The sequence below is a fragment of the Poecilia latipinna genome, unplaced genomic scaffold (genome assembly GCF_001443285.1).
Source record: "Poecilia latipinna isolate Pla-1442-1.1 unplaced genomic scaffold, P_latipinna-1.0 Scaffold1783, whole genome shotgun sequence".
In the NCBI taxonomy this organism is placed as follows: domain Eukaryota; kingdom Metazoa; phylum Chordata; class Actinopteri; order Cyprinodontiformes; family Poeciliidae; genus Poecilia; species Poecilia latipinna.
The window spans coordinates 109519-125554 of NW_015114399.1; the positions used below are offsets into that span (position 1 = coordinate 109519).

At 37.3% G+C, this 16036-nt stretch overlaps 2 protein-coding genes across 5 annotated transcripts in view; both read left to right on the forward strand.

The window, feature by feature from the left end:
* Positions 1-851: 851 nt before the first annotated feature.
* LOC106965195 (WD40 repeat-containing protein SMU1) lies at positions 852-7022 on the forward strand. 2 transcript variants are annotated; one of them, XM_015061131.1, is made up of 12 exons: positions 852-968; positions 1782-1992; positions 2180-2332; positions 2664-2774; positions 2856-2984; positions 3095-3214; positions 3540-3656; positions 3859-3986; positions 4136-4262; positions 4766-4933; positions 5019-5171; positions 6360-7022. In XM_015061131.1, the coding sequence occupies exons 1-12, from the start codon at positions 943-945 to the stop codon at positions 6456-6458; spliced, it is 1542 nt and encodes a 513-aa protein (XP_014916617.1). In that variant the 5' UTR covers positions 852-942; the 3' UTR covers positions 6459-7022. The 2 variants fall into 2 exon arrangements, with proteins under 2 accessions (XP_014916617.1, XP_014916616.1); XM_015061130.1 differs by having other exon boundaries at positions 2664-2984.
* A 934-nt stretch (positions 7023-7956) lies between these two features.
* The window catches only part of LOC106965196 (probable carboxypeptidase X1), a 15999-nt gene continuing 7919 nt past the window's right edge, over positions 7957-16036 (forward strand). The window contains exons 1-10 of one of the 3 annotated variants that reach the window (XM_015061133.1): positions 7957-8484; positions 9261-9419; positions 12337-12446; positions 12516-12655; positions 13325-13409; positions 13504-13663; positions 14052-14143; positions 14507-14630; positions 15326-15522; positions 15608-15787. In XM_015061133.1, coding sequence (XP_014916619.1) covers positions 8169-8484; positions 9261-9419; positions 12337-12446; positions 12516-12655; positions 13325-13409; positions 13504-13663; positions 14052-14143; positions 14507-14630; positions 15326-15522; positions 15608-15787 — 1563 coding nt within the window. In that variant the 5' untranslated portion in view covers positions 7957-8168. Of the gene's footprint in view, positions 8485-9260; positions 9420-12336; positions 12656-13324; positions 13410-13503; positions 13664-14051; positions 14144-14506; positions 14631-15325; positions 15523-15607; positions 15788-16036 lie in introns of all 3 variants that reach the window. The other 2 variants (XM_015061132.1, XM_015061134.1) reach the window with 2 other exon arrangements.

Consider the following 16036-nt stretch of genomic DNA (forward strand, 5'->3'; position numbering starts at 1 on the left):
ATTAGCACTCTGCTAAATATCTATATAAAGGCTGAGAATACTGTATTTCAACTTTTATTTCAATAGTATAATCTCACACTGAACGTTTTAGAAAGATCAAAACTAATTTCAGATTTATTGAGTAACACAGTAATTGATGACACTATTATAAATTTATGTATTCTATTTTATATTGACATGATCTGACATAGAAGCCTGCCTCTCTTATCTACTCTTCAAATGGGAAAGACAAAATAAACATGACATTCAAGTAAGGGATGCATATTGATCTAAGAGGTGCAAATAAATGAATAGAACGACGATTGAAAAAAATGGTTTCAAAATAAAGTGTAATGTATTCCAAGATTAACGTCAACAAGTGATGGATATTTTATGAAAAAAATGTGAAAGTGATAATTCATTTCACATGTAATTACTTAATTAATTTAGTTCCGTTTATTTCTATTTTCATCTGTGTAATGATTAGCACATTTAAACAATTAAGAACATGTTTTTGTTTATATATTTAATTAATTTGTTTGTTTATTTGATGCATACTTATTGCATACAACACCGAGATATATATATATATATATATATATATATATATATATATATATATATATATATATATATATATATATATATATATATATATATATATATATATATATGTGTGTGTGTATATATAATTTTATATATACACATATATATAAAATTATATGTGTTTTATAATATAATTATTATTGTATTTCTCTTTTGGCACCCTATCGATCTCAGCCTAAGGTTTATTAAAAAATATTTTATCCATTTTTATTATTTTTTGACGCCTAAAAAAATACGACGTTGCTTGCAGCTTTTATTTCGAAGAGCCACAGTTCCTTCCATAACTTCCGTATCTCTTCTTCGTGTTTTTTCATGCGGTAGGAGTGTGTTCTGGCTGCTTCATCGAAATAAATAACCATGTCTATTGAAGTTGAATCTGCAGAGTAAGTAGTCTCTGAAACAACAGTTAACTTCTATGTGTTTGATGAAAACTTGCAACTTATATATCTGAATATTAAATATTTATATTTAAGGAGAGGCCTCTCTCATCCTGAGCTGCAGAACACCGACCGACGTTAGCACCCTAAGCTAGCATGCTAACTTTTTCAAGCACTTTAAACGTATATCCTGCTCATCAGCTTGCCTAAGTAGATTGTTTAGTTAATTGTAGTGCAGGAATGGGCTTTTAACTGCTCACTCGTTTCATAGTTATACTACCCCACACACAAACAATTTGAAAAGGCTAAATGAAGCTAAAGTTAGCATCAGTTAGCGTTTCGCTCATTCAGCTATAACTGTCAAACTTGGGCAAATTAAGACATTATCATGCAACATGTACTGTTTTGCCTAAATATGTAGACATACTGTTTTGTAATTTGATGCACTCCGTAGTTCCTTCATAATTCTGTTAAATGGAAATGTGTAAGGACCTGAAAAGTCTGGAGACGTTTTAACGAAGGAGGTTTGTTAATAAAGCGTTATTTTTAGTATATATTTGTTGATTTTATGAACCCATTAAATGAAGAATATGAGTTGACGACATAGATTTTATAGATTAGTAATATTAGGCATGCTACCTAAATATCCAAATAAGTTGCATGTCAAAAAGTGGCTTAATTAAAAAAGAATTGTACACAAAAAAATCATGTAAAATATTATTTTTTAACATGAAAAACAGCGATAGCACACATTGTGACCAGCTATAACATTTAGTATTCATATTAGCTAAATCACCAGTATAATTTCTGTCTTCCCAGCGTGGTGCGTCTGATTATGCAGTACTTAAAGGAAAATAATCTGCACCGAACCCTGGCCACGTTGCAGGAGGAGACAACAGTGTCTCTAAACACAGTGGACAGCATAGAAAGCTTTGTGGCGGACATCAACAGTGGTCACTGGGATACCGTTCTCCAAGCCATCCAGTCCCTCAAGCTACCAGATAAAACCTTGATAGATCTTTATGAACAGGTGAGTCTTTAATCTGTTATTTTTGTTACATCCTACTACCCAACATTTTCAGAACTGTATTGTTTAATAGTTATTCTAGCTCATTTCGACCTATTGCAGACTAGCTTTAAGTTATAATCAATGTATTATATTAGCTGTGTTTATAAAATTAGCTTATTATTAACCTGGGTATCCTTTTCCTGACCAGGTTGTCCTGGAGCTTATTGAGCTGAGAGAGCTCGGTGCTGCTCGTTCACTCCTCAGACAGACCGATCCCATGATCATGCTGAAACAGACACAGCCAGAGAGATACATCCACCTGGAGAACCTGCTGGCTCGCTCCTACTTCGATCCCAGAGAGGTGAGTGCAACATGTCCAGCAGATGCAGCACTGTTTCATCCTTACGGTATTAGTTTAGTGTCCTAGTTAAATCCAATTTACTGATCTGGGGGAGATTTTAATTTTCCAAGTTGAGTCAGGTCTCTGCTTCTGGATTGAACATTCTGTTGGCTGCATTTTCTGCTGATATTGATTGTGATATATATTGATTATTTATTTCCAAGCTCTAGTTTGTCATGTGTTTTTTAAGCTTTTATATGTGCACTTTAAAAATTGACTGAAGAACTAATGCACAATGTGGAATTTTGCTGTGTTTTCCCTTTGTAACTTACTTGGATGTGTTTCTGTACAGGCTTACCCAGATGGCAGCAGTAAAGAGAAGCGGCGCGCGGCCATCGCTCAGGCCCTGGCAGGAGAGGTCAGCGTGGTGCCGCCCTCCCGTCTCATGGCTCTGCTGGGACAGGTTAGTAACCTTAAAACCTTTAAACCTGCATTATATACACAAGTTGCTGACATTTCACAACTCTTAAATTTCCTTCTTCAGTCTCTGAAGTGGCAGCAGCATCAAGGTCTCCTGCCGCCTGGTATGACCATCGACTTGTTCAGAGGTAAAGCCGCTGTGAAAGACGTGGAGGAGGAGCGCTTCCCCACTCAGCTGAGCAGGCACATAAAGGTACCCACACTGTCAGAAATATGACCTGCAGAAGGGGTTGTATTGGCCCCTCTTTAATCCAAGCTGCTCATTTAGCCGAGCTGGGTACAAGTCATTTTCTCTCTCTGCAGTTTGGACAGAAATCTCACGTGGAGTGTTCTAGATTCTCCCCTGATGGTCAGTACCTGGTCACTGGGTCTGTGGACGGATTCATTGAAGTATGGAACTTCACCACTGGAAAAATCAGGAAGGTATAATAATCTTCCGAATTAGGATTTGAATAAACAAAATGTATGCACTTAAAAACACAAAATCTTACTGTTTTTGGTCTCACTTCTAGTGCAAGTACTAGTTATGAGTGAAAGAATCTGCCAGTGGAACGAGTACCTTTAAATCAATATTAAGGAATTCATTACATAAAACAAGCTCCTATATCTTGCTGAAAAGTTACTTGTAACATAATTACAAGTAGGAAATTTGTCTTAGAAACTAGACAGAAAATACTTGAAAAGATTTTGTGCTTTTGCAGTGAATTTGTGTATTTGTTTGACAAGACTTAATTTGCCTGTTTTCCAGGATCTGAAATATCAGGCTCAAGATAACTTCATGATGATGGATGATGCTGTGCTGTGTATGTGCTTCAGTCGAGACACCGAGATGTTAGCAACTGGAGCCCAGGATGGAAAGATTAAGGTCACTTTTTGTATCTATTGTATTTTGATGTTTTTAAAACACAGTTTAACTCTTACTGTTTTCATTCTACATTCTTATTTCATTCCCTATTGTTGTAAAATACATTTATGTAAAAAAGCATAAAATCATGGAATGATGGAGCAGTATTTGCTGTTCTCTCTGCCTTGAATCATCATTAAATTCTTTGCATACTTGCATGTAGGTGTGGAAGATTCAGAGTGGTCAGTGTCTGAGGAGATTCGAGCGCGCCCACAGCAAAGGAGTAACTTGTGTGAGTTTCTGTAAAGACACCAGCCAGCTGCTCAGCGCCTCCTTCGATCAGACCATCAGGTAAACTCATCTAAACTAACTTCTCTCTTTCACTCCGAACACTTTTGTAAGTGCAGCTTTTTGAAAGCCTCAAGTGGCTTCGTAGTCTTTGCTGAACACGCGTGCTCAACTCTTTTCATTTTTCGTTTTTTTGTTTTGTTTTGCACAAGAATCCATGGACTGAAATCTGGTAAATCACTGAAGGAGTTCCGTGGCCACGCCTCGTTTGTCAACGAAGCTACATTTACCCCAGACGGCCATCACATCATCAGTGCGTCCTCAGATGGAACAGTCAAAGTAAGATATTGAAAAATGTTAAGATTTTACAAACTATAGAAAAGAAAAGAGAGTGATTTAAATTGTTTTTCCAGGTCTGTACATTTATGTACATCCAGATTTTCAGATCAGTTTTCTGCTCCATTAAATCACCTTTTTATCATGTTTTTTTATTTAAAAGATGCTCATCCAAATATGTGTATTCAACCATTCAGCTGTACATTTGTTAGACACTCTAGCAAACCATTCATTACTTTGCTCCTCCTTTTAGTTTTCCATCCACCTATTATTTTGTCTCCCTATCCCTGTGTCTATCCCTCCATTAATTTGTCTATTTAGTCACCACAGTTAATTTATTAATCCTTACCTACAGTCAATTTTTCTCCTTCAATAAATAGTACATGAAAGAGAACTTGAGTCTGAAAAAGTATGGCAGACTTTCTCTTTAACTTATTGGGATCCTAACATGAATCATCCAGTCCGGTTGCAGCATACCGACTTCTTTCCTTGTGTTTTCTTTTCAGGTGTGGAACGTGAAAACCACAGAGTGCAGCAGCACTTTTAAGCCTCTCGGTACGTCAGCTGGCACAGACATCACCGTCAACAATGTCCTCCTGCTGCCCAAGAACCCTGAGCATTTCGTAGTGTGTAACCGCTCCAATACAGTGGTCATCATGAACATGCAGGGACAGGTAAGTTTAAGTTTTAAGTATATATTTTCAAGCTTTTATATGTTCTTTTTATGTGAGCATCTTTGCTTTTCTTGCCTGAACACAGATTGTGAGGAGTTTCAGCTCTGGTAAAAGGGAAGGCGGTGACTTTGTGTGCTGCACACTGTCGCCCCGCGGCGAGTGGATCTACTGCGTAGGTGAAGACTTTGTGCTCTACTGCTTCAGCACCGTCACAGGCAAACTGGAGAGAACACTGACGGTACGATGCTGCACGCAAACACAGATCAAAGAGTCCAAAAATATCACAGCACACCCCCTGCACTGCTTATGGTGCAGCATCTGTCAGGCAAATCTCCACACAGGTACTGATGGCGAGAACGTAAACCTGCAGGATGCAAACACAAACTGATTAATACTCAAGGTTGTATCTTAATCAATGATTTTCTAAATTAAGCTTATTGTGCTTTGATTGCCTTTAAACAAATTTCCCCACTTGCTTTGCTGCTATACTTTTATTTTTAAAAAGTAGCTTTAGTAATATAGTTAAATGTGTGCAGAAACCCTGACATCCATGCTTTGTTTTTAAAATCTATATTTTACTGAAACTATAATGCTTTGATCAGAACATTAAATGTGCAGGTATTTGCTGTATTGTCAGCTTTTTTATCTACCACGTTGATACTTTATGTTGTTCTGCAACACTGACTGGAAAGCAACAGTTTTTCTCTCAAACAACTTTCTGGGTTTATATATTAATGAAGTTGTCTTGGCTCAGCTGCTACTAGTCTTAAAGTTATGCCTTTTATTTGTGTCTTTTCAAGTCTTGTCTCAGTTCTTCTATCATCTATATCCACCTGTATTATGGCCAACCTAGTTAACCCAACTGCATTTAAAAAAATATAAATCCAGACCTCTTCCTCAACTCAATTCCAGAAATTACTGCAAAATTTATTTACAACAAACTGAAGCTGTTTTTTCAGGGCGAAGCAAAGCCAAAATTACAAGGATTTTACGCAGTCAGTGCTTCCAAAACTCTACATACAAACAAAAGGAGACACCTTCCCCCATCTAGGCCTGTCACAGTAACAAATTTTGCTGGATGATAAATTGTCTTAGTAATTATAGCGATAAACAATGATTTTGTTTTAAATCTATTTTCAAGTAATATGTTGACAATGGCTTAATAATGCAAGTTCACCCACTCAAAGACCAGTAAACTTTTTAATTTAGTAAAGAACCTCTAACATTAGAACTGCAAAATAAGAAAGATTTTCTAGGAAGAAGAGTTCTCACTCGGATCTGAAAAGAAACCAACCATAATCCGTTCTTCTTTGACGTCTGTAGTTTTTGCAGCTTTGACCACTGCTAAGTTGAAAACTGAGTTTTACCTTTAGCACAGCAGTGAAGTTCTGCTCCAGGTGGCTGATTCTGCTGCTTTCTTCTTCAGGTTCACGAGAAAGATGTGATTGGCATCGCCCATCACCCCCACCAGAACCTGATCGCCACTTACAGCGAGGATGGCCTGCTGAAACTCTGGAGACCCTGAAGCATCCTCAGGAGAGGAGCCTGGACATTCTCTCTTTTTTCCATCCTTTTTGTTTGTTTTTTGTTGTTTTTTCACTTTGAATCCTTCCCAGGATCAAATGGACTTTGATGTACAGAAGAACCATCAGTCTTTTACACTCAGAATAAATGGAAAGGTAGTTCATTTAAAAAAAAGTGTACAGTTTTTTTCTTTTTTTTTTAAAGTTTTTGTATCATTAAAATCTAGCAGCTTATGGCATTTTAATGTAGCCTATGGGACTAAAGTTCTCTATTAGACAGAGAAATGTTTTAGCTTCAGTTTTTTGTCACAGATGTTTTTTAACAGCTGGGCAGGAACTCCTCATTTTAAAATAAAATAAGGTTTTGATCCCTTAAATTTTTCCTTTTGTCCAAAACAGAACTCCAAAGATGACAGTAAGAAGACTTGCTCAGTGCAGAGAAATGTGAATGTTTTCATATGAATTTAGAAAATTTCTGGCAAATCACTTGAAAACTTGAAGATCCACTGGAAGTATATGTAATATTTTTCTGTCTGTGCCATTAAAGCCCTCTGAGCTGAACAGTGCAATTATTTTGGTGTATAATTAAACAACAGACCTGGAAGAGTTGTAAGGTATTTAACAAATTTTGTTTTTGTTTTCATTTTTTTAAGCTTTAAGTTGTTGAAACATGTCTCAACTTTCTTAGCCAGTCTTTGTGGGAGGAAAAAAAGGACCCTACATTCACCCATTTTTCATGAAGCAGAGGCCTGGTGGAATTTAAACCCAAAACAAACGGGTCCACTGATTCTTAAAGCAGCTGCTCTGCAGAGAAAACTGTTGGGCTTTTCAGCAAAAGCTTCAAAATAAAAGCCTGTGTTGCATGAAGACCTCTTTTTCTTCCAAATTTATTTTTTTTAAGTCAGCTTGATCATAACTAAAATCTAAACATTAATGATTTGTGTTTCTGAATGTCTGTTATCTTTTTTCGTGAACAAGGGATGGTTGTTTACAGCGCAGGCAATTTCCAGTAAACTTCATAACATCCTACTGGTGCACTAAAGATGTCACGGCCAAATGTTAGCAAGTAGGTAAAACTTCAACAGAATCTGCACCTTCAGGAAGCAATCGTTTCTCATTGAGAGCTGATAATATTGCCATTAACAAAACATATTTAATATTCCAAGTATGTGATGTCTTCTGCCTACTGACATTTGAGCCATTTTTTTCTCACCATTTATTCATGCATGCAACATGTACTAAGACGTGTCCCATTCACTAAAGGGAATTTGGTAGCATAACTTATTTTATCACGTTAGTTGGATGCTGGCAGCATGCTGGCTAATGTTAAAACAGCAAGATAAATGTGGGTAACCATGGCAACCAGTATTTTTTCCTCAGTGCGCGCACATCCGTTGAGTTGACAAAAAAAGAGCAGAGCATGATGCTAGTTTTTAGCCAGTCTAGGCTTTGCTTTCTGATAACATGTGTTTTCTCACTACAAAAATAACATTTATTTTTTACTATGGTATAAAATAACAAAGTTGGTCCCATTGCTTTGTTTGCCTTGAAAGCAATTTTATTACAACTAATATCTTTTACACACAACTATAGCTTGTGTGTAAAAGGAAACAGTTTCCACTAGTTGCAGCTTGACAGCGAGGCAGAGCTCCAGGTCAGGGAGGTTGAATGAGTGTTCAGTGTGTGAGGGTTTTCCATTGGAAAGGCTTACTATGGCAGCATTTCTTCCCATCTCTCTGCTGATATTTTCAGCTTCTGGATTCTTTGTCTTTGTTTGTGGCCACTTGACAGATTTCACATTACTGGTCAAACCTACTGTGGTTTCAGGTGTAGATGTTGCCACAGAGATTATTTTTTCTGCAGGGACTTCCAATGCATCAGAGGTTCCCACCACAAAATTCACAACCAGCTACAGAAAGTCAACAGCTGAAACCACCACAGAGAGCCCGACTGGGAAGGAAGGTCAGAAACCAGTGAGGAAAGTCCTGAAAACGGAAAAAGAAGATGATGAAGGTCCTCTGGAATTAGGTGAGGTCTTATCAGACAATTTTGTCTGATAAAACTTTTTTTATTGCATTTGAATCAGTCTTCAAATTTAAAGTGACTGCTAATGTCCACATGTTTATTATTTCTTTGCAAAATGTCTATATTAAATATGCATGCATTGCACCACTGTGGTAATAAATGTTATTGCTCTGAATATGAAGAAAATGCACAAGAGTAGCTAAAGTTTAGCATGCTTTTAATCTGATCAGCCTTGATTTGTACTTAAAGCTTAAGTAGCTGCAAAGCATCTTTTTCGCATTTCTGTGTCCGAGTGTTGGGGGTAGGTCACGTTTTATGCTGATGAAACCCAGATGGTCTTTCTAATGACTGAGTTTAAATAAACAGGGAAAAATTGCTCTTTTTCTCCCAGTCATTAGAGTCTGAGATGTAAATCAAAGAAAACTAGTGTCTGCTGAACAGTTTATTTTTTGATTTGGTCAAATGTTTCCCAAAACCCACTGATGATCCATTTTCAGACTGAGCACAGCATATTTTAGTACAAACTGTAAGTATTTCAAAGACTTTATGCTACCTTGAACTCTAACAATGTTTACAAGGCTTTTGTAGGAGAAATTGGCCCACAGCATCACAGACCATCAGCCACGCTTAATGGTGGACAGCTGCTTCTCCATATGTTTATCTTTTATTTACACAGGACCTTTCAAAAATTTTTGTTAGTCTCATTCCATGTGAATCCTTTCTAGGGTGTATGGTCTTGTATAAAGTCTTGTTAAAAGGTGTTTTGCCTTTTTTTATAGCAAAGAGATCCACAAGAAGCCTTACGGTAGCAAAGAAGCTCAAAAATGTCCTGAAGAAACCAAAAGTCATTCCTAAGAAGCCAAAGGTCACTAAAACACCAAAACCAGAGATCAAAAAGGTCAAACATCAACAGTCAGCTGCCACAAAAACTGCCTCACGTATGTATTCAGAAAGGCTCTGAAATATACAGTATGACAATCAGACAAGGACCAAATTTTAATGCCGATTTGCTGCTTTTAGAAATGGGTTTTGCTTTGTTGTCAATTGATCAAGTCATGGATAGTTTATGTAATAAAACAGTGTATCTGCTAAACATCAAACTGACCTCAAAATTATCAGCAAATCCACAGAAGAAAACAGCAAATGGGCTTTTTGTTGAAGAAATTCTGAAATGACTAATTTCTTTAAGGGCATATATCATCATTTTCTTTAATTTCCAGCTATGTTCAGGCTTATCTCTTTGTGTATTTATATTCTGCTTCATTCAATTCATCATTCAGATGAGGAGCATGAAAGGAAAAATGGCAGCTGAGTACACTGCAGAAAATTGCTGAAGACCTGAGTCATGCATAAAAGAACTGCTTGAGTTACTCCATCATTTTTCCACGTTGCCAATAAGCGGCCAGGCGTCCACTTGGCATATCTCCAATAAAAAATATTGATTTTTAGCCATTAAAACAATCAGTCTTGTCACTGCAGAGAAAGATTTCCAGACTTTAGCCGTTAAGTTTTAACCGGCGTGACAAAAGGGCCTTTTATCAGAAAAGCAAATTTAACATTACTTATCTGCTTTAATGCGCTAACGACTCTGAAATATGATGATATTTGCCTTTTACACAATAATAGTGACTTTCACTCTCACCCCAGAGCTGATGTGAGACATACTGTATATTGTGAGCTGATTGTATAATTGTTTAGACTAAACCTGCTGTGTTTAGTTTAACCAGTATCATCCTGGCAGAAACATCAACTTAAAAGCTGATTATCAGAATAAAAACTTGGCACAAAGTAGATAAATCAGCTGAACGATGTTTCTCTCTTTCATGTGCCACATTTTTCTTTCTATTTCTAAAGTTGGCATCACTTTTTAGATGCATGTGTTCTGGTTTCCCTTTCTTATAGGACCTTTGAATATTGTGTTGGTAAATAAATTAAAGAAAGACCTTAATGTGAAACTACGGTGTGAGAAAGACTTTCTGTTGTTTAGGAAGTTGAAAATGAATCATGCTTTTTGTTTTACTATAAAAAAAAATTAGCGGAAAAGGGGAATACATTTTCTGCCCTTCTGGTATTCAAAAGATTTTATTATAAACTATTGCTTATTTATTTTGGATTTTTCTACATTTATCGAGTTAATCAACTGCTTAAGCTGAGGATTTTTGTGTTTTCTGCCAAGTTTCTCCAGCTCAGCATCAGTGGTTTCAGGAGATATTTGCTGTTTGGATGGACTCCAGAGGTCAGCAACACCAAACAGTCATTTTTAGTCACAAGAAGCTGGAGAGGTCCCTCAGGACCACAGGGCAAAATGGAGGCAGGGCTTTAGCAGTCACTTCCACAGTTTCAACTCTTTAGTCTGACACTTTTTAGCAGCCAAGGGATCTTCCTGGCAGGAAGAGGCAATTCCAGCTGAGCCGAATACTGCAGACAATGGAAAGTCTGTCTAAGTCTGAGGCTTCAGTGGAAATGCAAAAGATGTTGGGATGGCATAAAAATCAGATCTGAGATTATTCTGCTTTCTTTCTTTTTTCCCTCCCTAATCTGGAGTTCATTAAATGAGCTCCACAGATATATTTCCCAAAACATTTATTTTAACTTGAGAGATTCTAGTTGTCATGTAGGTGACGCATTTATTCTTGAGTCTGTCTGACAGGAGATTTTGGAGATTTTTGGGATGAATTCGATATGAAAATTAGCTGCTTACCTGAACACTTTCTGTTTGTGAATTCAATAATGGCAGCATGTCGAAGAAGCTCTATTAAGCTTTATTTGTTCTTTCATACTATGCAGCATAAAACTGAATATAAAAAGCATGTACTGTACTTTTTGCTGTACTATTACTAATTCATCATCTAAGCAAATTTCTTTCCATCCTTTTTGCACATTGCAGGCTTTCCAGAGCTAATCCCTTGACTCTCTGCAATTTACTGTTTGTTGTTCTATAGCTATGTGTCAGTGTTTGGATCATACAATTTATATAAAGTATAGAAGTTTTAATTCAGGTTTTACCTTAGGGTTTTCAGTGTGTTCTGAATGGTGATGGATACTACAGGCAGATATCAGGAAGCACTGCAACATTTGTCAGTTTTGTTTTTGTCAGAGTTGACACCTATTAAACACAGCACATAATACAGGAAAGACAAGAGAAAGTTAGATTCTTAATACTCGCGAGGAGAACAGACAGAGATGTGCTTTCAGTTACAAATCTCCAACTGCTCTGAAGCACATTTGCCTGCTCCTCTCTTTTTATTGTCTTTAGGATCCCTAATCACAGAGAGCGCTGTAACTCTAAAGGGAGGGGAAAGACACTTCATCACACAGTCATGTGATGTTGTTAGTTAGATTATCACTAACTAACAACACAATCTATCTCGCACTAGCTTATCCAGTTCCTGACCCAGGATCAAGCAGGACAAGTTGTACATCTTCACGGCGATGGTTTTATAACTATCTAAGAGGTCAAAGCAGGGCGTTCTGTGAAGAGCTGCTGTCACTGCTCTTCTTCAGAGAGGCCTCCTCTGAGGAAGGAAGCAGAGTGATTAACAATACAGAAACATTTCTTAAAAGATATGACTAAACTAAATAAGTAAGAATACATAAACTAAGAACATAATAAAGATATAACAAATAGTTGATAATAATACAATTTACCTAACAGTTTTATTTCAAGTGTACTAAACTCTGCAATGGAAACAAATACTTGGTAATATTTTATGTTTCTGCAGTGTAGTCATACCTTGCACAACTTTTAATTTTATTAAAGCCTTTCCACATATCCAAACACGGTCTGTGCAAAATTAGAGGCTAAGAAAACAAATTTCATTTTTAAATGATGCATAAAGATCTGTTGACTGTCAGAATGTCCTCCTCTGGGTCTGGAGTCACTGAGGGTGAAAGACGCTCAGCTGAGGGCTTCATCCTACAAGCGACAAGGCCTGGGACCTCACCGCGGCCGACTCAACATCCAGGTACATGTCACATCATCTGCCTGCAGATTCAACCCTGCTGTACATTTTACTGCTGTTCTTCTGCTGCAGTCTGGAATAGACGATGGGGATATCTACGACGGGGCCTGGTGCGCTCGGTACAAAGACAAGAACCAATGGCTGGAAGTTGATGCCCAGAAGCTGACCCGTTTCACCGGGGCCATCCTGCAGGGGCGCAACTCCATCTGGAGGTCAGTGCTGGTGGGAACAACAAGCTTGTTTAAAACCAAACCACTCACCGGACTTAGACACACACCTGCAGTTTTTATTAAAAACTTTATATTGAAAGAAACTGGTTTGGAAAAATCTTACCTTTGTCTGATTTTGCTTTTTTTGAAACTATGTTATTTATATGAAATATTTTCAATTTGATCTTTAAAATAACAAAATGTTTACATAACTTTTTTAATTTGGTCCATCTTATTTCATCATTTTTAAATATTAAATGATTAATGTTTTGATCAATTACTCAGTACTTGAGCTGACTTTTACCAAATACTTTTTTTTGTCTTACTTGAGTAATTTCTAACACAGCTACTTTTTACTTTTACTTTGCGTAAAAAATATGTTGAAGTAGTGCTACTCTGACTTGAATGCAACTTTTGAATACTCCATCCACTTGTGGCAACAAGGGAGTTTTTGCTGTTATGTTGGGATGCATGTTGAAAAATTTAAATACATAAAATTCTTTAAAAAACAAAGCATTTTATATTTTCATAACCCTGGATGGAACCTCCAAATATGAAAATATTTATGTTTTTACTTCAGCCTCTTTGCAAAGTTTCTGCATTTGCCACACATTTTCTTTTCTTTTGTTTTTTCTCTCCTTTTCTTTACATATTTGTTTGACTTGCATGCAGTTGGGACATGGTCCAAACGTACAAGGTTCAGTTCAGTAACGACACGCTGCTCTGGAAGCCCTGCATGAACGGGAGCAAAGAGGCTGTGAGTGAGAATCTGATTTCATGAAAAACGTTTTTCCACCTTCTGCGTGCGCCTTTAGTATCACCAACACTCAGCACACCGCCTTCTGCTGCAGATATTTGAAGGAAACCAAGACATAGAAACTCCAGTCCTCTCCCTGTTCGACAGTCCCGCAGTGGCACGCTACATTCGGATCAACCCTCAGACGTGGTATCAGAACGGGACAGAGGGAGACATCTGCCTCAGGGCAGAAGTGCTGGGGTGCACACTTCCTGGTACGAGAAAAGAAACAGCAGAAAACATTTTATTTTTTATGTGTTTGTTTGGTTGTAAAGCAGTAGCATGCTAAAGTATTCAAAAGTACTAACTCTTTAGCAATGTTAAACTTTAGTGCATTTCAAAATGATTTACGATTTTTATAAAAATTATTGCTCTGAGTATGTTGATCCATCAGATTATTGTCTATTTTGATGGACAAAATAATCAATTATTACATCAGGTAATAATTGATTGGTAAATGAATAAGTTGACGATTATTTTAATAATTGATTAATCGTAGGTGACTCCATATAAAACCTCTAACACAGTTAGGTTATTTCATTTAGATTTCACAAAATCTAAAACGGTTGAAAAACATTAACTGTCTTTGTTCCTTTTCCACAGATCCCAGTAATGTCTATGCATGGCAGACAGAACCAACAGAGTCCAGAGACAAACTGGACTTCAAGCACCACAACTATAAGGAGATGAGAAAGGTAGACGGACACCAAAATCTGTCCAGAAATTATATTTACAGTAAAAACATTATTCAGTCAACTCCACTCTGCTAATGTTCTTTCTTATTGTTTAGTACTACAGAAAACTTGTGTATGTTTGGAAAAGTAGGGCCAAATGTTCAGCCTTTAACATTTTCACTTTAGTGTCTGCTTGAAGACCCTTTTCCTGAATCTGAAACTGAGAATAAATTGGATCCACATCTCCTTAATTATGACAAAACTCATGCAATCTACACAAAAAAATGACATGAGGAAAGTTGGGTACATTCATGCTTTTGTAATTAAATTTTCTGTCTCTCTCAGACAGTATGTGGTTAAATTTACAATTATTTTCTTTTCCAGTTGATGAAGTCTGTGCATGATGAATGCCCCAACATCACCCGTATTTACAGCATCGGGAAAAGCTACAAGGATCTGAAGCTTTACGTCATGGAGATCTCAGACAATCCTGGGAAACATGAACTGGGTGAGATTGTGGGTTGCAAAGATTTTTCTAAAATATAGTCCAGATTCTCTAGAATCAGTCAAACCTGGTTGGAGATTTTGTCGACAAAAGTCAAACAGGTTTCATTTAAAATTCAGTTATTTTTTCTCAACAGGGTGTCCACACATTCTTAAAATGTCTCAAATTAATTTAAAAAAGTAAATTGGTCTTAAATTTTGTCTTGGCAGGACTATTTCATTTAGTAAATTCTTTGTATGTTTTTTTTCGGGATTTTTCTGTCTTGCCAAGACCCTCATAGAAATCTGCCTTCTGTGGCTTAAAGCTACAGAATCTCGCTGCTAGCATACCGTTGCTAACTGGCTAGCTAGCTGTTTTGCTTCATGGCTAAGTACAAATTTACTGCCTGGACAAACATTTACTATATACTGATGTATCTCATCAACAGTCAAGTCAAGCACAACCTAAAGCTGCTCCGCCTGGAGTTCCTCTATGTTTGCTCTGAGATGTACAAATGTTTTCTTTGGCCCATTTAGTTTGGGGGAGATTTTCCCACCAAAAGAAAAAAAAAAACATGTCAGAGAAGCAATCAATGTGGAGCTGAGGGAGGCTGATTAAATACTCAGACAGAAAATGAGGGAAAAAATTACCACAATGGATTTCAGCTTCTTAAGGGAAAAGCAAAGAGTATTGTATGTATGTTTTGATGCTCGTTTCAGGAGAACCAGAGTTTCGGTACGTTGCAGGGATGCATGGGAACGAGGTGCTGGGTCGGGAGCTTCTGCTCAACCTGATGCAGTACATGTGCCAAGAGTACAAACGAGGAAACCAGCGGATCGTCCATCTGGTCAAAGAGACTCGCATCCACCTTTTGCCCTCTATGAACCCAGACGGATACGAGATGGCCTTTAAGAAGGTGCCAGAAAACCTGAATTAATGTTCCTATTCTGAGCTTAAAAAGAGCTTCAAACAGAACCAAATCCTTTTCCTTGCGTCCTCAGGGCTCCGAGCTGGCCGGCTGGGCTCTGGGACGGTACAGCTACGAAGGCATCGACATGAACCACAACTTTGCTGATCTCAACTCAGTGATGTGGACCGCCATCGAGCTGGAGACAGACCAGTCCAAACTCATCAACCACTATTTCCCCATCCCTGAACAATACACCTCTGAGGAGGCTTTTGTAAGAAATGCAGACATCTAGTTTTTGTTTCAAAATCAACAAAACTTCATCAAGTTTGCCTGAACAAACTCACCAAAACTTGCACATCAACTTAAATTTTACGTGAAAAATAGCTGCGTAAGATTAAGCCAATGCACTTGGGTTAAATTTAAAACTTTGGAACTTTCTTCAGAATTTGTTGATGCGGTGTTGAGGTAATGCATTTCTATAAATCTGCTGTGTTTTAGACCCCTCAAACTCATATTATAC